The sequence below is a fragment of the Euprymna scolopes genome, chromosome 36 (genome assembly GCF_053919585.1).
Source record: "Euprymna scolopes isolate OS-2025 chromosome 36, ASM5391958v1, whole genome shotgun sequence".
Classification (NCBI taxonomy): Eukaryota; Metazoa; Mollusca; class Cephalopoda; order Sepiida; family Sepiolidae; genus Euprymna; species Euprymna scolopes.
The window spans coordinates 73,367,661-73,395,355 of NC_136517.1; the positions used below are offsets into that span (position 1 = coordinate 73,367,661).

Here is a 27,695-nt window from a genome sequence, read left to right on the forward strand (position 1 = left end):
ATCTTTACCACCACAATATCACATCATAATTAAAATAAAAATGACATTAAAGAAGCAATCTGATTTTGAAAAAATACATTTTTTATGTTTCAAAATCTTTCAGATGAGGATTGCCTGTTTAAGTAGTGCATTACGAATAGCAGACGTTGCAGGTTATAGATGTCCGACAACAGGAAAAGGAGAGGGGAGCACAGAAAATTAAAAATATTTCTATTTGGAGTCCAACTATTCAAGAGATATTTTTTTTATTGATATTCTTAATTAAACATCATTGGATCAGTACAACAAATGGGACGACCACAGCCTGTGCATTAAACGAATGCATTTGCATGTTCATATTGACAATTTGCATTAGTCAGAGTATCGTTTTGATCTTGGATGTTTCAGTCGATGCAACCTCTGACCCTTTCTTTCTGAACTCTGGAATCTTTCTGTTAAACTCGGAAATCTGTACAGAATATCGAAGCCTTTACTTAATCCATGCAGATAACTTGCTCTCATTCCATCAGCCATGACCAGGTAGAAGTCTTAAGTAATTCGTAATTGTATAACTAGTATTGAACTTTTAAGCTCCAGAATACTGTCACTTAGAACTGGTTATTACTTAGCACTTGTATCTGTGTTTGATATCGGAGGTTACACCAGCGGAAACATTGTGAGAACAACATCCAGGATGAGAATTGAATAATCCAAATTAACACTTTTTTTTATTGAAAGACAAAAATGCGTACAACCAACCTATGTGAAATTGAGGTGTGAGTCTGGGATGCAGAGACTGCACAGCTTGAGAGTTCAAGGCATCCTTTAAATTCTTTTTTTACGCACCAGGTATACACGACACATTCAACTAATTTAATATTGACAGCAAACTAGAATTATACTGATTAACCCATTAAGTAACAGGGTATATAAATTTTGTTTTACAAAAGAGTTGAAACTTTGTGTACTGACTAAATGGGTTAGAATATACAGATTGAAAGGAAAAAGTTATTTAGAAAGTAAAATAGTGACTGTCCTATAATTTGTAGAACACTATGTATATGTGATATATTTTTGAAAGGAAAAAGTTATTTAGAAAATAAAATATTGACTGTCCTATAATTTGTAGAACACTATGTATATGTGATATATTTTTGAAAGGAAAAAGTTATTTAGAAAATAAAATATTGACTGTCCTATAATTTGTAGAACACTATGTATATGTGATATATTTTTGAAAGGAAAAAGTTATTTAGAAAGTAAAATAGTGACTGTCCTATAATTTGTAGAACACTATGTATATGTGATATATTTTTGAAAGGAAAAAGTTATTTAGAAAATAAAATATTGACTGTCCTATAATTTGTAGAACACTATGTATATGTGATATATTTTTGAAAGGAAAAAGTTATTTAGAAAGTAAAATAGTGACTGTCCTATAATTTGTAGAACACTATGTATATGTGATATATTTTTGAAAGGAAAAAGTTATTTAGAAAATAAAATATTGACTGTCCTATAATTTGTAGAACACTATGTATATGTGATATATTTTTGAAAGGAAAAAGTTATTTAGAAAATAAAATATTGACTGTCCTATAATTTGTAGAACACTATGTATATGTGATATATTTTTGAAAGGAAAAAGTTATTTAGAAAATAAAATATTGACTGTCCTATAATTTGTAGAACACTATGTATATGTGATATATTTTTGAAAGGAAAAAGTTATTTAGAAAATAAAATATTGACTGTCCTATAATTTGTAGAACACTATGTATATGTGATATATTTTTGAAAGGAAAAAGTTATTTAGAAAATAAAATATTGACTGTCCTATAATTTGTAGAACACTATGTATATGTGATATATTTTTGAAAGGAAAAAGTTATTTAGAAAATAAAATATTGACTGTCCTATAATTTGTAGAACACTATGTATATGTGATATATTTTTGAAAGGAAAAAGTTATTTAGAAAATAAAATATTGACTGTCCTATAATTTGTAGAACACTATGTATATGTGATATATTTTTGAAAGGAAAAAGTTATTTAGAAAATAAAATATTGACTGTCCTATAATTTGTAGAACACTATGTATATGTGATATATTTTTGAAAGGAAAAAGTTATTTAGAAAATAAAATATTGACTGTCCTATAATTTGTAGAACACTGTATATGTGATATATTTTTGAAAGGAAAAAGTTATTTAGAAAATAAAATATTGACTGTCCTATAATTTGTAGAAAACTATGTATATGTGATATATTTTTGAAAGGAAAAAGTTATTTAGAAAATAAAATATTGACTGTCCTATAATTTGTAGAACACTATGTATATGTGATATATTTTTGAAAGGAAAAAGTTATTTAGAAAATAAAATATTGACTGTCCTATAATTTGTAGAAAACTATGTATATATGATATATTTTTGAAAGGAAAAAGTTATTTAGAAAATAAAATATTGACTGTCCTATAATTTGTAGAACACTATGTATATGTGATATATTTTTGAAAGGAAAAAGTTATTTAGAAAATAAAATATTGACTGTCCTATAATTTGTAGAACACTATGTATATGTGATATATTTTTGAAAGGAAAAAGTTATTTAGAAAATAAAATATTGACTGTCCTATAATTTGTAGAAAACTATGTATATGTGATATATTTTTGAAAGGAAAAAGTTATTTAGAAAATAAAATATTGACTGTCCTATAATTTGTAGAACACTATGTATATGTGATATATTTTTGAAATCAAGATGCTATATATATAGTGTAGCCAGCAACAATTCTAGGTTTTTGAGACTTATTTTTTAAATATTTTCATTATGCGTTTCGAGTCTTCTTATCTGATATCTGAAGAGAATTAAGTATTTTTTTTAGTAAAAAGAAAGGGAAATTCCATAAACTTTTAACTAAAAAACTTTTAACTAAAAAATATCTGAAGAGAGCTAAAACAAGGCTCAAAACATGTTATGAAATATTTAAAAAATATTTAAAAAAATGATAAAAGTCTCAAAAACCTAGAATTGTTGCTGGCTACACTTTTAAATATACATTTTTTTTTCTTTCATTGGAAAGACAGAACCATTACTTTAGAAATATATATATATATATATATATATATCTATAATATATAGTTGAATGTCTGTGTGTGTGTGTGTGTGTCTGGTCACGATTAGACTCCTATATGGTTGACTATTTTAAAAAAATGATTACATATAATGATAGAAGATGTATCGAGACACAGGAATGGGTATGTTTGATCTGGCAGAACAGTGGTTCATTAAAATTGTGGGGGTCTGCGTTCGCGCCTGGTCCACAAAGTATGGAAATAAAAAATTTAAAAAAAAAACGTTTACAAGTGTTTTTGATATAGATGTACATAAGAATACTTTGATAAGTATGTTGTAACTTAAATAGGGATGGTGTAATAAAATTGTGGTGTCCGCGTTCGCGCCTGGCCTCCATAGAATGGAAATTGGCACAAACTTTAATAAAGACTTTTCATATCTATCTGTGTAAGTATACTTTGATAATTATGTTTCAGTTTGAAGAAATATGGTATAATACAATTATGGGGTGTTCGTTTGCACCTGACCTCCATAGAATTGAAATATGTCACAAAGTTTAACAAGGCTTTTTTAATATAGATCCACAGAATATTGTGATAAGTGTTTCAGTGTGAACAGGTATGGTATAATAAATTATGGGGTTTATCTATTTTATTTTTACTTTCATCATATTTTGCTTTGGTTTTGATACCCCCAAATTCAACTTAAATTTATAACCTTTCCTTTTCATAACCTATCATACTTTCATAAATCAGAGTCCATTTTCTGTAGTTTTTTTTTTAACCCAGTCAACGACGGGTACTTTTGCTAGTATATACAGGACAGCAATGTTACATACATGATAGTACATACAGGACAGCAATGTTATGACATATTGTGTGAATGATTGAGCATACATACATAACTTTTGCATTCAGTTTTGATCACTAATTCATACGTAATAATTTTACTTGAGATTAGCAATACACGCATGCAGTTTGATACCATATAAATTCATACATCATTGAACAAATAAAGTTTTAGCAAATTTCACAAGAATTTTTAAGAAGGTTCCAACAACTCTCAGAGAGTAGTTGATAAATGTAGATGAACTCTAACTTTTCGTCAGAATAATTATGCAGTAAGCATTAATATTATATATTATCCTATAGATTTTAAAAAGAAATTTGGTGTGCTATTTATAGGACAGTGAGACTTTAAGGGTTAATGAGATGAAGACATTTAGGAGATTGTGGCTGACCATTTGGTTTACCTGTTGGTTGGTTGGTTGTTTTTGTTTTACGGCATATCAACCCTTTTCGGGTTATTTAATGCCGAATCCAAAGATTTTGAAGAAAATTTTTTTGAATAGAATATATTTGTTGTTTTCACGTCGGTTTCTATTTAACCCATAGTTGGGACCCTAACAGGTACTACCACTCCGGACCTGGGAGCAATGGTAATTAAAGGGTGGCTCCACACTCCCCAAAGCCCACAAGCTGGGGCCTCACCACTGGATATAGTTTAAGGTCATATCCAGGACCCCTATTGAGGGACTTTTACCTTCTGCAGGGGGCAGTCGGCGTATTCTAATGCCCCACCGACAGGGCCTGGTTTACCTGTAACAACAAAAATAAAAACAAGTGCAAATTCAGAGTAATAAAAAAAAAAAAACTTACCTTTCTTCATTAAGCACAATGTTTCCATCAGCTCCAATTTTGACTTGGGGAACTGCAATAGGTTCGTTTTCATCAGAGGTTTGTTCTATGGGTTTTGTGGGCGATTCTTCACTTTGCCGAACTGGCCTGGCTCTCTTGGCATCAGGAGATCTGTTGTTAACAACAATAATATATATAATATGCAAAGGCATTTCATGTTTATAGCAATGATGGAATGATTTCAACATTTTTTTCTGATTCCAATACAATTATCAATTCTGTTCTAAATTATTGATTCAATTACCGATTCCAATTCTTTCGAATAGTCTTGAATTACGATACAAATCTATGTAATATGTGCATATATTTTCACAAATGTAAAATATACATTTGTGTGGGGAGAGTTTAGTTTTACTGGTAGTTTAAAATCAAAAAATATTTATCATTTCATTATTTAGTACCAGCAATGGAGAAATCAAGTTGAAAAAAAGAAAAAAAAAAAAGAGAATTGTTTTTGACATCAGAAAATAAGTATATGTTTTCCTGATATTCCAAAATGTTTCGATTTTGCCAATTAATCGTTCGAAGACTAGTTTACATATCCATTCTCTTTCACACACATTCGATCAGCCAAGGATGGTGATTTGTGGCATCAGATTAATGACTAAAGTAAACAAGTCCAACCTTACTCATTTTAAAATGAATTGTTCCCAAATCAAGTTATGTCCCAGCAACTAAAATGGTACAATTTTAAACATACGTCTCAAAAATATGGCAATAATAATTTTAACAGTAAATGATACAATTTGACAGAATAGAAAGCACCATTGACCAACTAGAAGTTAAGTTAGGATAGAATAATGCTGCATAAATACAAATAGAAGTGTGAAAAAAACCAAGGGAACCGAAACTATCAGAGTAGATATGCAAGGAAATTTTCATAATCTTTCCCCCTCCCTCTTCACAAGAAAAAAAAAAAAAAAAAAAAAGCTGGTGGCATAAAATTGGATAGTCCCACACAAAACAATGGTTGTTGAAGGTCCAGAAAGACGGAAAGACCAAGGAAGAAGAGTACCATCCAAAACTTCACTGGAAGGGAACAAAGACTATTGGAATCCCGAGGAAGCTTATTAATATTCAAATTCCAGAGAAAACCAATGGCCGTTATTAGTGAGAAATCGATGGTAAACAGCTGCTGAAAAAATGCAAAGCGATTTGCCACAGATATTGAAAGAAACATAGAAGTACTTGAAATCAGAGAAAGCTTGTCACTCAGATTCAAGGGAAAAACCACCTGTTGCTATCAGTGGGTGATCATTAATGCCTTGTGTGAGAACTCCAAGTACATTATAAAATGAGCAGTACTCATAGAAATTCAACGGTTAATTAAAGAAAATAGATTTCAATTTCATATTTTTTATGTAGTTTTATTTATTTAAATACGAGGAGTGTGCAATAAGTAATGCCCCTGACCCACTTCTAATTGTCTGATCTAGCTGAAATTTTGCATGTGCAATGATTTATATCTCTATGAGTTATGTGGCAAATTACAGCTCTGAACTACAGGTGTTTGAACTGAGTCAGGTGTGAAATGGAGCCTGTTGTATACCGAGCAGTGATCCGGTTTTTGTATTTGAAAGGACACACACCACAGGAGACTTTTGATGAAATGAAAGAAACTTATGGTGATAATGCCCCATCATATGACCTTGTAAAACGCTGGCATCGTCAATTCAAACATGGCCGGAAGTCTGTGGAAACAGCTTCCAGACCTGGTCCCTCCACCCTCTGCCATTGATGAGGCATCTGTCCGTCAAGTTGAGGCTGCCATTTTGGAAGATCGGCGCATTACTATTCGCCAAATAGCCCAAGATGTCAAGATTAGTACAGGGTCTGTGGAAATTATCATTCATGACCATTTGCATATGCATATGCATAAGGTATCTACCAGATGGATTCACAGGTTGCTCACACCATTCCAGAAGCGAGAACGCGTTGAGTGCTCGAGGATAAATTTGGAGATGTGCCAAGAAGAGGAGTCAAAGTTTTTCAAAAGACTGATTACACAGGATGAAACCTGGGTCCATCACTATGATCCAGAGACCAAAGCCCAGTCAATGCAGTGGAAGCACTTGGACTCACCACCTCCAAAGAAGGCAAGGGTGCAGCCCTCTGCTGGCAAGGTCCTGCTCACAGTCTTCTTGGACCAGGACGGAGTAGTGATGACAAATTTCCTGGCAAAGGGTATCACAATTACAGGAGCCTATTATGCTTCACTTTTGAGGAAATTAAGGGAAGCTATCAAAATCAAGAGGCGGGCAAGATCAGTAAAGGTTTCCTTCTCCTGCGAGGACAATGCTCTGGTCTACAACTCGCATGTCGCCAGATCAGAAGCACGGGCATGTGGTTATGAAATCCTACCCCATCCTCCCTACTCTCCTGACCTTGCACCCTCTGACTTTCACCTCTTCCCAGCCATGAAGTTGTTTTTGAAAGGAAAGCTTTTCCCCAAATGATGCAGCCTTGATTTCTGAAGTCACGTCGTGGTTGGAGGACCAACCTGGGGTGTTTTACAAAAACGGTCTCCAGAGCTGCATCAAACGATGGGAGAAATGCATAACTCTGGGTGATTCCTATGTAGAGAAAGACTAATAACTGTGCCAAGTTTCGTTGCTCTACTGCTATGGGAAGTGGATCAGGGGCATTACTTATTGCACGTCCCTCGTACATAGAGAAATTCAAATACTTTTTACAAGGAGAATGAAGCACAACTTTTAAATTTGAAAATCTAGCAAAAAGCCGTTGAAAGCCATGGATAAGATGCATCTATTAAAATAAAGTTTTTAAATTATTTGCATCAAATGAACTTTTTCATTCGCATTCGACTTCCCAGCATGCTACATGCTTAAAGTTCTGAATAATAAAGGATGTTTCAATCACACCGTTCCATTACAAAAGGTGAATCATGCAACAAGTGTATAAACGTATTGTTAACAGTTGCTTCAGGGTGCAGTAATCTATATATATATAAAAGGCAAAATGTGTAGGTCTCGCAAAGGCTTCTTTCGCACACACTACCGGGGGGGGGGGTTACTATTGCTTAGAACTGTTTATATACCCCCTATATAATAATATCTACGATTTGGGAACACGTGTAGCGTATAGATTTATTTGCGTCGACTTTTACAAAATTACAAAATATTTGAAGAACTAACACAATTTCATGTACATCGTGTTAGCTCAGTTGGTTAGAGCGTTGGGTCGTTTTGGGTTCGAATCGTATTGTGAGATTTCTTTTTTCTTTATTTTTTTAATTTTAATATTGAAGCAGGGTTATTTAAGCCATTTTTCATGCGTTTTCAGATTTTTTTTTACTTAGGTTTTCATTAACACCCCCCACCCCTGCCCGAGCACACACACCCAAAAACACGCGGGCAACGCTGGGTACCCACCGATTTAAATTTTAATATTGAAACAGGGTTATTTAAGCCATTTTTCATGTTTTTTTTTTGGGGGGGGGGGTTATTTTTCAGTTTTAACGTTCGTTTTTCTGTTTTCTTTTGTTTTTTCGATTATTACATTTAACATCGTTCGTTTGCCTTACGTTAGTTTTTTTTTTGATTTTTTTTAAGTTTTAACTTTTTTATATAATATTTAAAAATATTTACTTCGCTTATTCTTATGCTTTGATTACCACTCCCCCACCTCCACCCAACCGCCCGAGCACACACACCTCTAAATACCCGGGCAATGCCGGGTATCGGGGGGGGGGAAGGCGCTTGGAGGAGTGAGTTACCATTTCTTAGAACTTTTTATATACTCCCTAGATTATAATATCTACAATTTATGAAAGGAGGTCATGTCTATCTTTTATTTGAGCGATTTTTAGACTACAAAATTTGCGCTATTTCTTCCTCTCGCATGTTCGTTCATGTTTTTCATATAGAAAAGCAAAACTAAAAATCAAAAGCGAAGTCGTGTTCTCAACCTTTTTTGCCGGCACATCCATTAAGCAATCAGCTTTGATCAATCTGGGGGAAACCCCTCATATCAGACAATTGCTATTCATTTGGACACTCCCCTTTTCATGGGAAGCTGATTTTCCCAAACATCTTAGGGAAACAAACAAATAAGGCAGCTGGCTTGAAGCCAGAATTAACTGCGTGATTTCATTTCTTTATGGCATGATGTGTGCCCTAGAAAACCAGACGTTCGTTTATGCACCTGCGTTTTTTAAGTGTTTAACTTGAACGATTCTCACTTTCTCTGTCCTCTTAACATAGCAGTAACATGTCATGCTTTCTTTTCTGATTTTGCCTTAAGGTTTCATGTTCGAGCCTACCTGCCTACCAAAACACACACTGACAAACACCCGGGCAACGCCGGGCACCCTGCTAGTCTATAATATAAATCTCATCTGTCTGTTTAAATGTATGTATGCATGCATGTATGTATGTCTGCCTAAAACTTTCGACAGAGGCGACGGATTTTCATGAGATCAGTATTGTTTTGAAGCTCACCTTTCGGACGGCAAATATCGAAAAATTGACTAAAAACATTAATTCCTTCACCCTCAACTAGGCACTTTTCTACAAGGAGTGGGCTGCTTTTTCACCGATATTTTTGAAAGCCATTGTCTTCTTTTCGATCGACTAGCCTTAATTTAAACCTTTGCCACTTCTGGTTTGGCGATGGACGCAACGGCAAAGACATCCCATTTTTTTTTCTTTCCACATTCTTTCCCTCCTTCGCGGTACAGGTTCGAGCCAGCATGTCTACTACCACTTTTTTCTTTTTTTTTTCTCAACACAGACCTCCAAACACCTGGGCAACGCAGGGCACCCATGCTAGTGTGAAATAATTTAATGTTGTACAAGATTTTATCATAATAATCTTGTATGGTTTTCTTAAAATTTAGTTTGTGCCATTTTAATTTTAGATGATAGTTTTTAAAACATGCTTTTCAAATTGCTTATTGATTTATTACTTTAAACTTATTTCTGTGTCTGAATCAAGAAATTATCCCATTCCTTTGATTCAATACATTCTTGTGTTTGTAATTTAAAATTCCGATTTTCTCTTTCAGACATAAGTTGCATTACTAGTTGAAATTTTTCAGAGTTAAACTTATACAGGACTGACCAGGTGTAAGATTTAACAAAAAAAAAAAAAAAAAAAAAAAAAAAAAACATAATATTTTTAATTTAAAATAATTTAAAAAAAACTATAAATCATCCATTTATTTTCTTTTGATAAAATAACTTTTACTTCTGATAGATCTAAATCCTATGATTGAATTAATGCCTCTCCATTTTTAACCCTTATCCTCGAGTGGCCTTGATAAGTGGCGATTCCCTTGTAAAAAAAAAACAAAAAAACATATAAACTAGATCTAAAATTCAATCCCGCTGTTTGCAACCCTTTTCTATCTGTTCTTTTCTAACAGTCAGTGTTTTCAAAATATATCCATTTCCCCCCAGAAACCAGAGATGTCTTCTTTTTCTTTCTCAGTTTATTGTCACCGGAAACTAGAGATGTCAGTTTTCTTTTTCATCTTTCCAAATTCTCTATCTGGATCCATCGGCTCTTAATAACTAGTTGTTCTGGTGTCGCTTGGTTTGTGGAATACAATAGACCTATTAATGATTTTCTTTAATATATTTTTATTGTCCTTCAGTTTCTATATAATCTCCAGTTGGTCCTGGTTGTGAGGATATTCTGTAGCATCACACAACTATTAAAGTTAAAGACAGAAATTCTAGTTATAAAAGTTTGAAACTTAAATACAATGTTGCAAAGAGCGTGGAAATGATACTTGCTTCATCGGGTTTGAACTTGGATTCCAATAAATTAAATCTCTCATCTTCATTTTGCCTTTGTCTGGTGGTTTATCAGAAGGGTGCACAGAAACATCCGGTTTCTTTTGTTTCTAAAAAGACAAAAATGCATTTTTTATAATTTTTACAAACAAGAGGAAAAAAATATGCGAAACCAATTTTGTGTTCATATGTATATTATCACTAGGGCTGTGATAACAGCATATTCTTTCCATTGTTTTGATTATCGAGTATATATCCGACACAAACACAGTTAATCAACCAAGAACCACATCACTCTATATAAAAGCATATAAGATCTCAACGGATACACACTCGAGAATCAAAACAATGAAAACAATATGCTGTTGTCATAGCCCTAACTATCACCCTTCACCCAATTTTTAAAAATGTAATTTCGCATTTGTGTTTATGCTAGGTTACATATGGACTTTCTATGGGTCTCAATAGTTTTGACATAGCGTGATTTTTTTGGAAAATAGGCTTCATATGTATGTATTACTATAAGTCTGTATACTCTGGAGAGAGTTTCATCATCGGCTCGAGAATAGAACAATTAGTCAAAGAAGCTGGTTTGTAATTTTGCAGACCAGAATAGTCTTTTGCTTTCATGATTGAACTATACAATTAAAAAAAGGTTTGAATTTGATAGTTAAAAGTGAATCTTGAGGAATACCTGGGAAAAATATGCAAATTCACATTTAAAACAAATAAACACAAGCCATAATACACAATGATATAACTTGCTAATTTACAGAAGAGAAGAAAAGTAGACACAATGTCACTTTATTACAAATCCGACAACATGATGAAAAATTTTTTTTAAACTAAAAAAAATATGTTTACCTCTCTTAATGGAAGACTTTTGCTGCTTTTGCCTGAAGATTTATGTACATTGACAGGATATTCTCTTTGTTTGATATTTTCAATTTGAATATTATCTTTTAATGGTGAAGAAAGGTTGCTGCTGCTGCTGTTTTTGCCAGTCGATTTAACCGGAGACTGAACACTGGAGTCGGCCAAAGATTTTTCTGGTGATTTTGAGCTGCAAAAAAAAAAAAAAAAATGTAAAAGTAGGATTGGGGAAAAAAATGTAAAAATAGGAATGAGATAAAGAGGAAAGAAAAAAAAGAATATCCATTCAAGTCACGGGTTTCATCATCATCATCATGGGGAGGCTTATTGCTACCTAAATCCCAGAGAATATCAATATGGTAAATAGCTGTTGCAATAATGCAAAATCATTTGCAATGATTATCGAAGGAGTTGGAGAGTACTGGAAATCTGGGGAGATCTGTTGTCACTCAGATTCCAGGAAACACCACTGGTTATTATCAGTGATCAATCACTGATGATAAACCATGTAAAAACTAACAAGTACTGAATAATAAACTAAAAAAAATATAATCATTAATGGTGATTTAACACTTGTTTTACATACTGGCATGTGTTGGACAGTTTCTAGAAATTGACTTCTACAGTAACCTATCTCTGCTCAGGACTTTATTTATACCTTATCACTTCCAACATGGAGGATTTGGTCTGCATTTTGTGACTGTTAGCCCTTCTTATTTCAGGTAACAAAATACAACCAAATGTAGGCAAACAAATATGATTGGCACAAAAAAAAAAAGAAATCACAAAGAAAATAAAACTAGTAATGGAAGGCAATTATTAGTTCAGTTTAAAACATTTTAAAGAAATTGGTAATTTTAATTAAATGTTCAGTTTAAAACATTTTAAAGAAATTGGTAATTTTAATTAAATGTTCAGTTTAAAACATTTTAAAGAAATTGGTAATTTTAATTAAATGTTCAGTTTAAAACATTTTAAAGAAATTGGTAATTTTAATTAAATGTTCAGTTTAAAACATTTTAAAGAAATTGGTAATGTTAAATAAATGTTCAGTTTAAAACATTTCAAAGAAATTGGTAATGTTAATTAAATGTTCAGTTTAAAACATTTTGCTTGTTTAAAGAAATTGATAATTTTAAAACATTTTGCTTGTTTAAAGAAATTGGTAATTTTAAAACATTTTGCTTGTTTAAAGAAATTGGTAATTTTAAACCATTTTAATTTATTGTTATTACTAAAGCTATGACAACAGCATGTTCTTTTCATTGTTTTGACTCTCGAGTATATATCCGACACAGACAGTTAATCAACCGAGAACCACATCACTCTATATAAAAGCATATATCAAGGTATACACACTCGAGAGTCAAAACAATATAAAGAATATACTGTTGTCCTAGTTATTACTTAAACATATCACCATAATTTTTGACTTTTTCTTTCTGACTAATAAAGCATCATTCATATTTTTTGGCAATATTCTCAGCCATGTTGACCCGAAAACAATCTTATGATAATGCACGTCCTCACACAGCACCAAAGAGCTGGGATGGCTTTGAGTTAGCATCACAAAAGGAGGTTGAACAGGAGTTACATTCATATTTAACATCAAAACCTAAAAAATTTTTACAAGTGAGACATTTAGAAGCTCATTGACAGATGGAATCAAGTTATAGAAACACAAGGTCATTACTGTGATAAATATTTTAAGAAACACAGTTTTCCATTTTCAAGATGAAATTTTTGTTATAGTCAGATAACATACTTTCTAATTTCCAATGTAGCATTACCAGAAGCGTTTTTTTTTTTTTTTTTTAAATAATAATTGAAAAGTTTTTCCGGTCTTATTTTCATTAAGAATTATTGCAGTGAATTTTATTTTTTTAAGAATTATTGACAACACTTTAAAATCTTTAAATTATTTTGAGAAATGCATTGGATACATTTTTTTTTCTTATGTTTGAAATTTTGCTATTTTGAATTCAATAATTTTATTTTTATCCTTTCATAAACATGAATTAAAATTAAAAACTTATTTTAAAAATTAAAAACAAATTATTTTTATTATTTCATAAACATACTTCTTGTAAAATTTCAAGTAAACTAAAAACTTTTTAAAAAATTTTGTTATTAAAAGTGCAAATAAAGACTAATTTTGTTACTTTTTATTGTATATTTTTCAATAATGTCCTTTTCTTCCATTTTATTTCAATGAATCGCTTCATAATAGAAATACTGAAGAACAATAAAACTGAATGTACTGATTTGCATTGTCACCACTTCTGGTCGCAGCCACACCAGAAGTTAGGAAGTATGTTAACTGACTATAACCAAAATTTTTAATCTGCAACTTTTGCACCGACCTGATATATAAAAAGCAACATTGACAGCACAAAGTTATGTCATTGATTTTTCCAACACTTATATGGACAGTAACGGAAGCCTTAAAATGAGATTTTGGTTCTTGTCCATAATACGTCCAATAATAATAAAAACAAAAGAAAAATATGTATGTACAAACCAGTGATGAAATGAAAATATATTTCATAACTCACCAAGTACTTTTATGTTTATAATCAAAATCATTTTTAGACTATTGATGATAATTCATAGGAATTACAACAAAAATCTAGTATGGATTATTGTTGAGTTATCTTCCTTTTTCTTTTAAGAATGTTTTTAAAATGACAGACAAGACAGCCATTCTTCGGTTACTCATAAAATTTGATTTTTTTTATTCAAAAATAAAACTACTTGATCAATTTACATAATTTTTGGAATATGATATTTTTGCTTTGTCACAATTAACGTACATCATACAGATTTATTATTATTTTTTATTATATTAATAGGAGGTATTCTGGACAAAAACTGAGACTTTAAAAAAAATCTTAACTTACTTAGTTATATCAATGCATTAAAGAAAGAAAAAATAGAATAAAAAAGAAAATTAATTATTTTTTATCGATTTTTAACATTAAAATTGGTTTATAATGCATTCTCTAAATATGATTATAATTATTGTTTTTATTGTGTGGATGAAAGATGTCCATTGAGAAATCAATCAATAGAAATGTGCCTCCTGAGCAACATCAGGTTACTTCTGCCAATTCAAAGGATTAAAAACCAGGTAACTCACCTTTCAGAACGTATCTGTTCATTTTGGATCATATTTTTTTGAGGTGAAGCAGCTTGCCCTTCCTCCTTCTTTCGTTGATTATCGTTGGCGGAAACAGAAACAATAGAAGAGGCAGATTTTGATGGAGTTTTCTCAACTCTTTTTTCTTTTGTTTCATTAGAATTGCTAGGAATTTTAGGCAAGTCTTTGGATGTTCCTAGTTTCGGACGAACCTGGAACCGTGAACGCCGGGACAAAGTTAGAGCTGGTGTTTTTTCTCTGAAAAAGAATATCATTGAAGTTGATAAAAATTTGTTTTTAATTGTTTTATTTGACATAATCTGGTTCAGTTTGTTGATTTTACGATATCTTGTCCTTTTATTTTTTAAGTCGCTTTTCTTTTTACAAAGTTAGATGACTTCAGTTCTCATCTTCACATTATTTTTTATAATTTGCGTCTTGATTTGCCAATCACAATTGTTCCAGGTCTCCAGCCAATTGTTTTCACTTCTTTCAAGGTCCACCCACTTTTCCTGTATTACATTATCAGGGACTATGTCGATGGCGATTTAAGTTAGCTAGTGTAAATTTTGACAATGGTCACACTGAGTGCATGATAACTCAGATTTATGAAACAGAATTATTTCCAGGATTAAACGAAAAATGGGTGACGTAGGGGGCTATAGGTCAAACAGTAGAAAGTTCAACAATGACGAATGGTAATTTTAGTATCAAAGATGGATCATAGAGGGTTTTTGTTGAGGTCTATTTTTACCGAATTTTGTTTTGAAGAGTTTTGCAAACTTATTAAGTAAATATTGTTTTGGAGAGAGAGAGATTAACAAAAAAAAAAAATAGAAAAAGAATGCTTGCATGCAAAGGACACACATCTTTACAAATTTTTCAAATGCAAAGACACTTACATTTTAGGAGCTGCATCCGTAGAAGTAGCATCCTCATCATTATTGCCAGAATCAGCGGTCTGCTTCTTGTCAGAATCTGGTGTTACCTTTTCAACAGACGTCAAAGGAATGTCCTTTTTTGTAATGGATTCGTTTGATCCAACCTTTGTGGAAACTGCAGCTGAAGAAGATGGTTCCGTCGATTTAGCTCCAGGTTTTGGCTTCACCTGAAAACGATTCCGTCTTGGTAAAATTGTTGATTCACTGATGAAAGAAAAGAAAAAAAAAAAAAAAAAAAGAAAAAAAAAAAAAAGGACAATTACAAGAGAATTCAAATCTGAAATAAGTTTTCTGATGTCAGTTTAAAACATCAGGAATGATTTCCGGCACCATTTTAATTTTTTTATATTTTTGTGTTAGATGTTCTTAGATGAGTTTTCTCCACAAACATTCACTCAAAACATTCACTCAAAACACTGGTTTTCAAGTATCAAGTAACTATTGCAATGAGAACCATGTCTTTCAACACCATTTCAATGGGCATTCCAGTGACTTGGAGAAGGAGGAGGAGTTTGCCATGTCTCACCATATTCGGTTTAGCATCAGTTTTAAATGCTGGCATTTATTGAATGGCTGGCATAAATTGACTTTCAAACTAATCTATCTCTGACATCTTGCTCTCAAATTTATCTTTATCGCTTTGTTTTCTTTAGCTTTCCTCTACCAATTAACCCTGCTACCTCAACTCTTCTACATTTTTTAGGATTAATGCTTTACTCTCTCTATAAATATAAACGAAAAGATCCTTCCCACCATAACCCATTCTCCACCACTTCTGCCATCGCAGCGAAACTCAAATGACAAGTGTCAGTGAGTGAAAAACTTTCCAACGTAATAGAGATGTCTTTTTGGCAAAGAAGAAATCAGTTTAATGAATATCTGAACACGTGGAAACTCCGGACCGGTATCTTTAAAATTATTTCAGTGCAAAATTGTTATAATTTCTTTGTTTGAAGTGTCTCTTGGGAAGAAGAAAAAGTGAACATTCTTAAATGAAAATTACAGTAACCTATATCTATTCCATTTTTCATTCGTATTTATGGGAGGGGAATTTATCTTAAAATATCTTAAATTTCAAATTAAAGCGACGGACTTATACTAAGTAAATATTAATAAGTCCTTACACCCCCCTTTTTTGTTTTTATTTATTTTTTTTATATGGTGAGTAGACAACGCATTGTGGATGTGTTATCGGCAGTTCTCGTTACTCTCGCTTCTTCTTATTTGTCTTTCAGTCCTCATTTCTAATGAGTGATGTTTCTGACAAAGGGTGAAGAAAAAGCTGCTCTTCAGGACGACACTACTTTGTGAACAGTAGCCTGAGATGTCGGAAATTTTCTGTTCCTATGTCTATCCTTGTGGCAATGTCACTAGTAAGGGTGCTGGAAGTAAACATTTCATCTGGACTGACGTTATCCGCCGATAGTCAGGGACCCGAACCTTGGATTAACCACTAAGGAGGCCATCCTATCAGCAGGTGCAAAATACTGGGGCTGCTGTATTGCCATTTGGTGAATGGACTCTGGACCATGCAGTAGTTTTGAGTGAGGCCTCTTGATGCCATACTAGTGGGTAATTGTTACGGCTTTACCTTATGGCTACAAAAAAGAAAATCTTTCTCTCCTTTTCTCTCTTACCTTCCCTCTCTGTCCTGCTCTAACCAAGTCTGTCGACCTGCTCCACAAATCCCAATCCTCAACATGAAATACCTCCAGAAAAATAACACGTGTAAATCTAGAACCCCATCCTCCAATATAGACCCCTACTACCATGTCTCCTTCTCCAACATCAGGGGTCTCCGTTCCAACCTTCCAGAGGTTGAAACCCAATTACAGATGAAACTAGACATATTCTTCCTAAATGAAACTGGCATTAGGCCGACCGCTTCCCTTGATGAATTCATAATTAAAGGATACTCTAACTTAACATCTAAATCTGATCGCCATGGACATGGGATATGTGCCTACATTAAAGATGGCTTTCCGTGTGGTAGGGATATCTCCAGAGAAGACACTAATTTACCTTATATGTGCTTCCGGGTTGCACTTCCTTACACCACTGCATTTATATTCGCTCTCTATCGCCCTCACAACAGCAGAGTTACTATCCTTAAGAGCATATCTGAAAAAATTGACCACATCCTGTCTGCTCAACCATCAACTAACATCCACATTTGTGGGGACTTCAATGTCCACAATGCGGAATGGCTGACCCACACTAACAAGATAGATGATGAGGGGAGGTTCTGTCATGATTTTGCCATTGCCTATGACCTCACCCAGATTGTCCACGAACCCACCCGAGTGCCCGATACTTCCGGTTAGTATGCTAGCCTTCTAGACCTTTTTCTCTCCACTTCCCCTGAGCTATGTTTAAGTTCCGTTCTGTCTCCTCTGGGATCTTCCGACCACGCGGTTGTATCAGTTAAGATAAAAACGAAATGCAATAAGTCTGGAGATGTACCTCTCCACCGTACTGTATATAGATACTCTACCGCTGAATGGGATAGCTTCTGTACACTTATATCAGATTTACCACTGCATTCCATGTTTAAAAAAGATGTGTCCTCCATAGTATCAGACCTGACCGAATGGCTAATTGTAGGCATAGACCGATTCATACCATCCAAAAAATTCCAACAAAAACCTAACAGCCAGCCATGGTTCTCCCCAGAATGTGCTGCTGCCATTGCGCACAGAAATCACTTTTTCCATAGCTACCAACGTAATAGATGCACTGAGACTAAAGCTGCCTTCAGGATTGCCAGCAACCACTGCAAAAATGCAAGAGAGCTATATGCTCAATCCGTTCAGCGGCTTGGTTCCCACCAGTTTTGGCAAATAGCAAAAAGGATTCTGAACAGAAGCGTGCGTTCTATCCCAACCATTATTAATGGACCTGAAGTCATCTCGTCAGCATCAGACAAGGCCAAACTATTTGCCAAGAACTTTGCAGCTAATTCTACCCTATGCGACGAAGGCCATCAACTCCCTGTATTTCCTCCTATAACGGACAACACGCTCTGCAACATACAAATATCTGTGCGTGATGTCGCCAAGCTAATCAAGAACCTTGATTCCAGTAAAGCATTCCAATCATTGTGCTGAAAAAGCTTCAACTAGAACTTGCCCCCATACTTACAAAACTCTTTAAGCGTTGCCTTAAAGAGAAGTGCTTCCCAACACCCTGGAAAACCTCATCAGTATACTCTGTATTTAAGAACTCAGGTGATAAATCCTCTCCCTCTCAGTACAGACCAATAAGTCTCCTGTGTGTCATGAGTAAGTTGCTGGAATCCATATTAAATAGAGAAGTAGTCAACCACCTCAGCAGAAATAACCTTCTTAGTGACATGCAATATGGTCACCAGATCTACAGCAGATGTGCTAACTGTTATATCGCATAGGATTAGCGAATCTCTTGACAAAGGCTTCCTCTCTAGGGCAATTGCTCTTGACATATCAAAAGCCTTTGATAAGGTATGGCATAAGGGCCTACTTCACAAGATTTCCAGCTACGGTATAACTAGAAATGTTTTCTCGATCATAAAATCATTTCTCTCCGATAGGCTCATAAGAGTAGTAGTTGATGGGCAGCAATCAGAGGCCATCAATATTAATGCTGGAGTCCCTCAGGGGTCCATCCTGGGCCCAACTCTCTTCCTGATATACATCAATGATCTCCCAAAACACATACTTAAATCATTCATTGACATCTATGCTAATGACATGACCATCTATGGCAACACATCAAAGGCCGTAAATGACAAAGTTCTCTCAGATTCTCTCTCATCTGATCTTGAGCGCATGGTACAGTGGAGGAGGAGGAGGAGGTAGCTGGTTACTTTTAATTCATCTAAAACCAAGCTCCTATCTTTACATCAACGCTCTGATCCCCATCTGGCATCAATTGATATGGGTGGCTCTCGTCTAGGGGAAGGTCCATGTTTTGATAAGCTTCTGGGCTTGACCTTTACCCCTGACCTGAAATGGAATACGTACATCAAGTCAGTTGCCAAGATCGCTGGAAAAATGGTAAGATCCTTCTACCGCTCCAGAAGATATCTCACCCCTGATGCAATTCTCTATCTGTATAAAAGCCAAGTACGTCCAAGGATGGAGTACTGCTGCCACATCTGGGCAGGAGCTGCTAAAAATAGCCTATCCTGCTTTGACAGAGTACAAAATAGGCTTCGTTGCCTAGTGGGTGATGCACTTTTCTCTTCCCTGCAGGAGAGACGTTGCGAGCCTGTCTTTGTTTTATCGTTACTAATCTCTGGTCCCCCGTCGCCAATCTTTCACGATAAACACCTGCCTAGCTGAAACAACTGACAAAAATTTTCCCCACTCCTTATCTGTGCCAAAATCAAAACGTAGATTCCATGAAAAAAGCTTTTTTCTTAGAAGTGCATGCCTGTGGAACTCTGTTCCGGCTGCCTGTTTCCCACCTGACTACAACCTGGATATCTTCAAGTCCAATGTGAACAAATTCCTGATGAACCGCCTCCTTAAGTAAGACACTTTATCAAATCTCCAACACTAACGTACTGTACACACAATAACCCTTATTCCCGGCCTTGATAAGTGGTGACTACTTTGTAAAAAAAAAAAAAATCTAACACAAGAACTCCCATCCAGTCTTTCAACATAGCCATACTATTAAAATAGTCTGTTCTACACACATATCTCTACACTGGACAGATTTAATCTTCCTCTGAGCTCACAGATCCAAGCCTGTAATTATAACACACATTACACATCCATTGTATCATTTTCATATTTCTCTCCATGCAACACATGTCCTCAGCTGGCCAGATTTCTACTTCCATATTTCATCACATGCATATACATGTATGATAGATTTCCTGGTTCTGATCCAGAATTCCCCCGATATGAAAAAAAACAAAAATAAAGAAAAATCTACACATAAAACAAAAATATCATATTCCAAAAATCACAAATTAATCAAGTAATCTTATTTCTTATACAGAAAATCATTCTTAAGTGATTAATAGGAATTCATAGACATTACAATATAAATCTAGTAAATATGAATTGCTGAGTTATCTCACTTTGTTTCTTGAAATTTGTTTCAAAATGGCAAGCGAGACATTTTTCAGATACTCATAAAATTTGATTTTATTATTTAAAAACAAAAATATTTGATCAAGTTATGATTTTTGGAATATGATATTTTCGTTTAGTCACAATTATGTACATCATACAAATTTTCTTTAAGGGGAATTCTGGACATTAACCGATTTAGCTTAAGCTAACGAATGAAGATTAATTCTGAAAGTACCACCCTCCATTGCTCCTAGCACTTCAAAAATGGCAACTTTGGTATTAAGGATAGATCATAGACGGTCTATTGAGTTCTAGCTCTACAGAATTTTGTTCTGAAAGGTCTTATTAACTTATTAAGCAAATATTGTTTTTGAGAGAGAGAGAATAAAAAAAAAAATACAAGAACTAGAAAAAGAATGCTTGCATGCAAAGGACACACATCTTTACAAATTTTTCAAATACAAAGACACTTACATTTTTGGAGCTGCATCTGTAGAAGTAGCATCCTCATCATTATTGCCAGAATCAACTGTCTGCTTATTGTCAGAATCTGATGTTACCTTTTCAACAGACGTCAAAGGAATGTCTTTCTTTGTAACAGATTCGTTTGATCCAATCTTTGTGGAAGCTGCAACTGAAGAAGACGGTTCCGTTGATTTGGCACCAGGTTTTGGCTTCACCTGAAAACGATTCCGTCTTGGTAAAATTTCTGATTCACTGGTGAAAGAAAAGAAAAAAAGTTAAGAAAATTCAAATTTGAAAAAAAGTTTTTGATCTCAGTTTAAGACATTAAGAATGATTTTCGGCACCATTTTAATGTTTTTTTTATTGAAATATCTCTAGACAAAGTATGAAGCCACTTGATGTAAGGAGCTAAAAAAAAAACTATTTTAAGGTCAAAAACTAGCCAACAGTAAATGCTGTATGGATAGATTCCAACCCAGAAAACAACAACTTTTTCCCTTTTGTCAAAAAGATCATTCATGGACTAAATGACATAACATAATTGTACTTTTGTGCGATTTCTGTTGTTTATAGAGACGGAATGTTACTATATACAGCCTCAGACTCTTTTTCCTTTCAGAGTTGATTCCCATAGTCTTTTACATGGATTGATATGGCTGCAAGGCAGCAGATGTTTAAGATCATAATTATTCTTCTCTTAGATGAATTGTCCTCCCAGACTGATATCTTACATCAACTCAAACCATTCGTTTTCAGGTACCAAGTAACTACGGCAACAACACTGCAACAATGTCATCATCATCACCTTATTTGGTTTATAGTCCATTTTATATTCTGGCAAGTGTTGGACAGGTTTAAGAAATTGACTCCCAAACTAACATATCTCTGGCCAGGTAATAATTCCCTTTTCTCTCAAATCATCTTATGTTTTCATTGACTTTCCTCTGATAACTGACCCTGCTACCTCAACTGTTTCACATCTAACAAAAGAACTTTCATCCATTTTATTTAATGTGACCAAATCAATAGAGTTTCCTGTTCTGGGCACATCTGCCTATACTGTTAAGTATTTATCTTCCTCCATGCTTATCAGACTTAAGACTAATTAAAACTCCTATTACACATCCATCGTATCATTTCTTACCATGCAACACATGTTCTCGACCCTCACTGACCATATTTCATTTCTATACATCATCAGATGTATAGATATTGTGTGACAGACTCTTCCCTAATATTGCTAATGAATGAATAGGAGCAATGTCTACTAGCATTTCAAATATGGGCACTTTTCTATCAAGTGTAGATTACACATGGTCTGTTAAGTTCTACCTCTGTGGGGTTTGATGTTTGTGTCCAAAATTCCCTCTAAAGTAAAAAACAAAATGAAAAATATGTTTAATATACACAACCAAAGAAATTTGAAAACATTATATTTAAAAAATAAGGTAAATGGATCAAATAGTTTTATTTTTAGAAAAGAAAATCAATTTTTATGGGTAACGGGAGTAGTAACCGTCTTGCATATCAATTTGGAAAAAGGGCAGGGGGAGGGGGAATAATTCAACAATTAAAAACTTGCGAGTTTTATGTTGTAATACAAATTCAATGAAAAAAATTACATTATAAAAACATAACTACATGATCAATTTTCATGATTTTCAGAAGATGATATTTCTGTTTTGTCATTAGAACATATATCAAAGACTTTTCTTTCCTTTTTTTTTTTTTTTTTTTTTTTTTAATATAAGCTTTTTTCTGGACAAGAACATAGTTTTCTTCTAATTGGCCTTGCTCACTTGTTGAATAAATATTGTTTTTAAAGGAATTGAGAAAACAAAAAAAGACAAAAAAAAAAAAATTAGAAAAAGAAAGCGTGAACTTGCAGGACACATTAAATAATTTTTCAAATATAAATGCACTTACATTTTTGGAGCTGCATCTGTAGAAGTAGCATCCTCATCATTATTGCCAGAATCAGATGCTATCTTTTCAACAGACATCAAAGAAATGTCTTTCTTTGTAACGGATTCATTTGTTCCAACCTTTATGGAAGCGGCAACTGAAGGAGATGGTTCCGTTGATTTGGCACCAGGTTTTGGCTTCACTTGAAAACGATTCCGTCTGGGTAAAATTCCTGATTCACTGTTGGAAAAGAAGAAAAAAAAAAGATAAAAGAGAATTTAAATCTGAAATAAGTTTTCTGATGTCAGTTTAAGATATCAAGAATGACTTTCGGCACCATTTTAATGTTTTTTTATGGAAATATCTATAGACAAAGTATGAAGCCACTTGATGTAAGGAGTTAAAAGAACTATTTTGGTCAGACGTCAAAAACTAACCAACAGTAAATGCTGTATGGATAGATTCCAACCCAGAAAACGGCAACTTTTTTCCCCGTTATCAGAAAAGTCGGTCATGAAATGCAATTATTAAATAACATAATTGTACTTTTATGTGATTTCTGTTGTTTATAGAGAAAGAATGTTACTATATACAGCCTCGGACTCTTTTTCCTCTCCGAGTTGATTCCCATAGTCTTTTACATAGATTGATAAGGCTGCAAGGCAGCAGATGTTTAAGATCATAATTATTTTTCTCTTAGATGAATTGTCCTCCCAGATTGATATCTTACATCAACTCAAACCATTCGTTTTCAGGTTCCAAGTAACTACGGCAACAACACTGCAACAATGTCATCATCATCACCTTATTTGGTTTATAATCCATTTTATATGCTGGCAAGTGTTGGACACGTTTAAGAAATTGACTCCCAAACACATGTCCTCAACCCTCACTGACCATATTTCATTTCTATACATCATCAGATGTATAGATATTGTGTGACAGACTCTTCCCTAATATTGCTAATGAATGAATAGGAGCAATACTAGCATTTCAAATACGGGCACTTTTCTATCAAGTGTCAATCACACATGATCTGTTCTACCTCTGTGAGGTTTTATGTTTGTGTCCAGAATTCCCTCTAAAGTAAAAAACAAAATGAAAAATGTTTAATATATGCAACCACGGCAAAATGAAAATATAATATTTAAACAATCATGTAAATTGATCAAATATTTTTATTTTTAGATAAGAAAATCAAATTTTATGAGTAACGGGAGGAGTAACTGTCTGGCCCGACAATTTGGAAAAAGGGCGGAAGGGGGGGGGGTAATAATTCAATTTCAAGTTTTATGTTGTAATACTCACAAATTCAATGAAAAAAATTACATTATAAAAACATAACTACATGATCAATTTTCATGATTTTCAGAAGATGATTTTTCGTTCTGTAATTAGTCCATGCATCACAGACTTTTCTTTCTTTTTTTTTTTTTTTTTTTTTTTAAATATAAGGGATTTTTGCACAAGAACATAGTTTTCATATAATAGGTCTTGCTCACTTGTTGAATATTGTTTAAAAAAGGAATTGAGTCAGAAAACAAAAAAAGACAAAAACAACGGGAGAACTAGAAAAAGTAAGCTTGCACCTGGAGGTGCAAATTTTATAAATCTTGCACCAGGAGGTACAAATTTTATAAATCTTGCACCAGGAGGTGCAAAATTTACTAATTTTACAAATGCAAAGGTACTTACATTTTTTGAGCTGCATCCGTAGAAGTAAAATTCTCATCATTATTACCAGAATCAATGGTCTGCTTATTGTCAGAATCTGATGTTACCTTTTCAACAGACATGTCTTTCTTTGTAACAGATTCATTTGTTCCAAACTTTGTGGAAGCTGCAACTGAAGAAGACGGTTCCGTTGATTTGGCACCAGGTTTTGGCTTCACCTGAAAACGATTCCGTTTTGGTAAAATTGCTGATTCACTAATGAAAAAAAAAGGGGAAAAAAGACAAGAAGAGAATTCAAATTAAAAGTTTTCTGATGTCAGTTAAAAACGTCAGGAATGATTTTTGGCAATATTTTAATTTTAATTTAAATCTGAACAATATAGACGTATCTCTATACTATTCAGATTTTATTTTCCTCTGAGCTCATCAGATCTAAGCTGATCTTTAAATTTTGTATTGCACATCTATCATATCATTCTCCTATCATTTCTTTCCATGCAACATATGTCCTCAACCCTCACAGGCCAGATTTCACTTCCATACATCATCAAATGCATACATATGCCTGATAGATTTTCGTTTATGCTAATGAATGAAGAAGCTCATTCTACTGCAGATAGTTTAACAGTCATCTCAGAATGCATATAGTATGTACTTGAAAAGGTAGAGAAAAGCTGTAGCTCTTGATATATCAAAAGCCTGTAACAAGGTCTGACATGAAGGGCTTCTCACGAAAATTAAATATATCTGGAGGCCTTTGACTGGGTATGTCACGATTGTCTTCTCATGAAAATTAAATCATACAGTATTTCTGGATGAATACGCAACATAATCATATTCTTCGTAGACAAGAGAAGAGTCTGGGCTGTCCTCTATGGCTGTACGTCTAAACAACATGATATTAATACAGGAATGTTCCAGGAGTCGATTCTTGGGCTTCTATTATTCCTGATATTCATAAATTACTTCCCCAATAAAATTATCTCCAAGATGGATATATTTTCTGATGACACTACGCTCTATAACAGATATGAGGGAAAAACGAATGTATACATATCCAAGGCCAAAGAAAACACTACCAAACGACATTCAGTCTGTCGTGGGATGAGGCTGGAAATTGTTAGTAATATTTAATGATACTAAAACTAAGCTTTCCTTTAACAACTACAAAAAAAACTTTTCAATTAGCCATTGCCATAACAACATTACTTGAGAGGCCATTGTTTAAACTCCTCGACCCAACATTAACAGGCAACACGAATTAGAATAAATATATTCAAGACATTGCAAAAGCTGTTGCAAAGAAAGTGGGCTCCTTCTACAGTGCTAGAAAACTCTTCACACCTGCCATTATCCTATATCTTTACAAAGCTACAATTCACTCAGACATGAAGTATTGTTGCCATATCTGGGCTGGTGTCTTTCACTCTTACACAGATGTTACATTGTGCTATAGTTCTGTTTCCCAGAATACTATTCAACACAGGATCCAACAAATGAGTCTCAAATCTAAGAGCTCCCACACTATCGGCCAAGCTCCAACCATTGCCTCATTGCCGCAATGTCACATCCTGTTCCTGTTTTACAAGTATGCCCTGATGAACTCACAGCATTTGTGTCCCCTCAATGTAAATACCCCCAACTAACACAACAAGCAGCAAAATCCCACCCTTTCACTGTTGAGGTCCCCAGATGCGAGAAAGCCTTCTACTCTAATAGTTTCTTCCCTCAGACTGCTAGATTTTGAAATTCTCTCCCTGTTTCCTGCTTCCCTGACTGTACTAAACTACAGAAGTTTAAATGTAATGTGAACAAATATCTCACTGCTTAACTCCCCAAAGCCCCCTGTTAGACATGATCCTAAATAATAGCCCCTTATATTTAAGTGGCAATATGCCTCATTTGGGGTTATATTTAAATAAATCAAAAAAAAAAGAAGAGTAAAAGTACCACTCTACATTGCTACTAGCACCTAAAAATTGGGAACTTTTGTATCAAGAATGGATCTGTTAAGTTCCATCTCTGCAAAGTTTTAGGTTCTTGTCCTGAATTCTCACTATATTAATAAAAATTAAAAAAAAAAAGAAAAAAAGCTGTATAATATGGCAACATGAAAATATCATATTTAAAAAAATCACGTAAATTGATAAAGTTATATTTTTAGATAAGAAAATCAAATTTTATGAGTATCGGAGGAGTTACTGATTAGTTTACAAATTTTGAAGAAAAAAAAAAAAATCTCAAAAACCAAAGGAAATAACTCAACAATAAGTAAAAACTTGTGAAATTTATATTGTAATACTCACAAATTCCCATTAATCATTTAAAAATGATTTTCATTATAAAAATAAAACGACTTGATCAATTTACATGATTTTTGGAATATGATATTTTCATTTTATCACAGGTACATGCATCATACAGACTTTTGTTTATTTTTGATTTTTACTAGAGTGAGTATTCCTTGTGAAGTAAATATTGTTTTTGAGAGAAAAAGAAAAAAAAAATCGACAAGAAACAAGAAAAAAAAAAGACTAATAAAAAAAACAAAAACATAGAAAAAAAACAAGACACAAAAAACAAGAAATAGAAAAAAAAATAGAAAAAGAAAAAAAAACAAGAAATAGAAGAAAAAAAACAAGAAATAGAAAAAAAAAACAAGAAATAGAAAAAAAAAACAAGAAATAGAAAAAAAAAATAGAAAAAGAAAAAAAAAAATAGAAAAAGAAAAAAAAACAAGAAATAAAAAAAAAAAATAGAAAAAGAATGCTTGAGCCTGGAGGACACACATCTTTACAAATTTTTCAAATACAAAGACACTTACATTTTTGGAGCTGCATCTGTAGAAGTAGCATCCTCATCATTATTGCCAGAATCAGCTGTCTGCTTATTGTCAGAATCTGATGTTACCTTTTCAACAGACGTCAAAGGAATGTCTTTCTTTGTAACAGATTCGTTTGTTCCAATGTTTGTGGAAGCTGCCACCGAAGGAGACGGTTCCGTTGATTTGGCACCAGGCTTTGGCTTCACCTGAAAACGATTCCGTCTTGGTAAAATTGCTGATTCACTAGTGAAAGAAAATAAAAAAAATAAAAAGGATAATCAGAAGAGAATTCAAA

At 33.5% G+C, this 27,695-nt stretch overlaps 1 protein-coding gene across 6 annotated transcripts in view; it reads right to left on the reverse strand.

The window, feature by feature from the left end:
* The window catches only part of LOC145260598 (uncharacterized), a 111,775-nt gene that overhangs the window by 28,578 nt on the left and 55,502 nt on the right, over nt 1-27,695 (reverse strand). For 5 of the 6 annotated variants that reach the window (XM_080118880.1, XM_080118878.1, XM_080118875.1 and 2 more), the window contains 9 exons: nt 27,401-27,643; nt 24,598-24,831; nt 22,924-23,142; nt 21,007-21,249; nt 15,428-15,670; nt 14,526-14,783; nt 11,378-11,576; nt 10,514-10,623; nt 4,716-4,865 (listed from right to left, as the gene is read on the reverse strand). In XM_080118880.1, coding sequence (XP_079975006.1) covers nt 4,716-4,865; nt 10,514-10,623; nt 11,378-11,576; nt 14,526-14,783; nt 15,428-15,670; nt 21,007-21,249; nt 22,924-23,142; nt 24,598-24,831; nt 27,401-27,643 — 1,899 coding nt within the window. The remainder of the gene's footprint in view (nt 1-4,715; nt 4,866-10,513; nt 10,624-11,377; nt 11,577-14,525; nt 14,784-15,427; nt 15,671-21,006; nt 21,250-22,923; nt 23,143-24,597; nt 24,832-27,400; nt 27,644-27,695) is intronic. The other variant, XM_080118877.1, reaches the window with a different exon arrangement.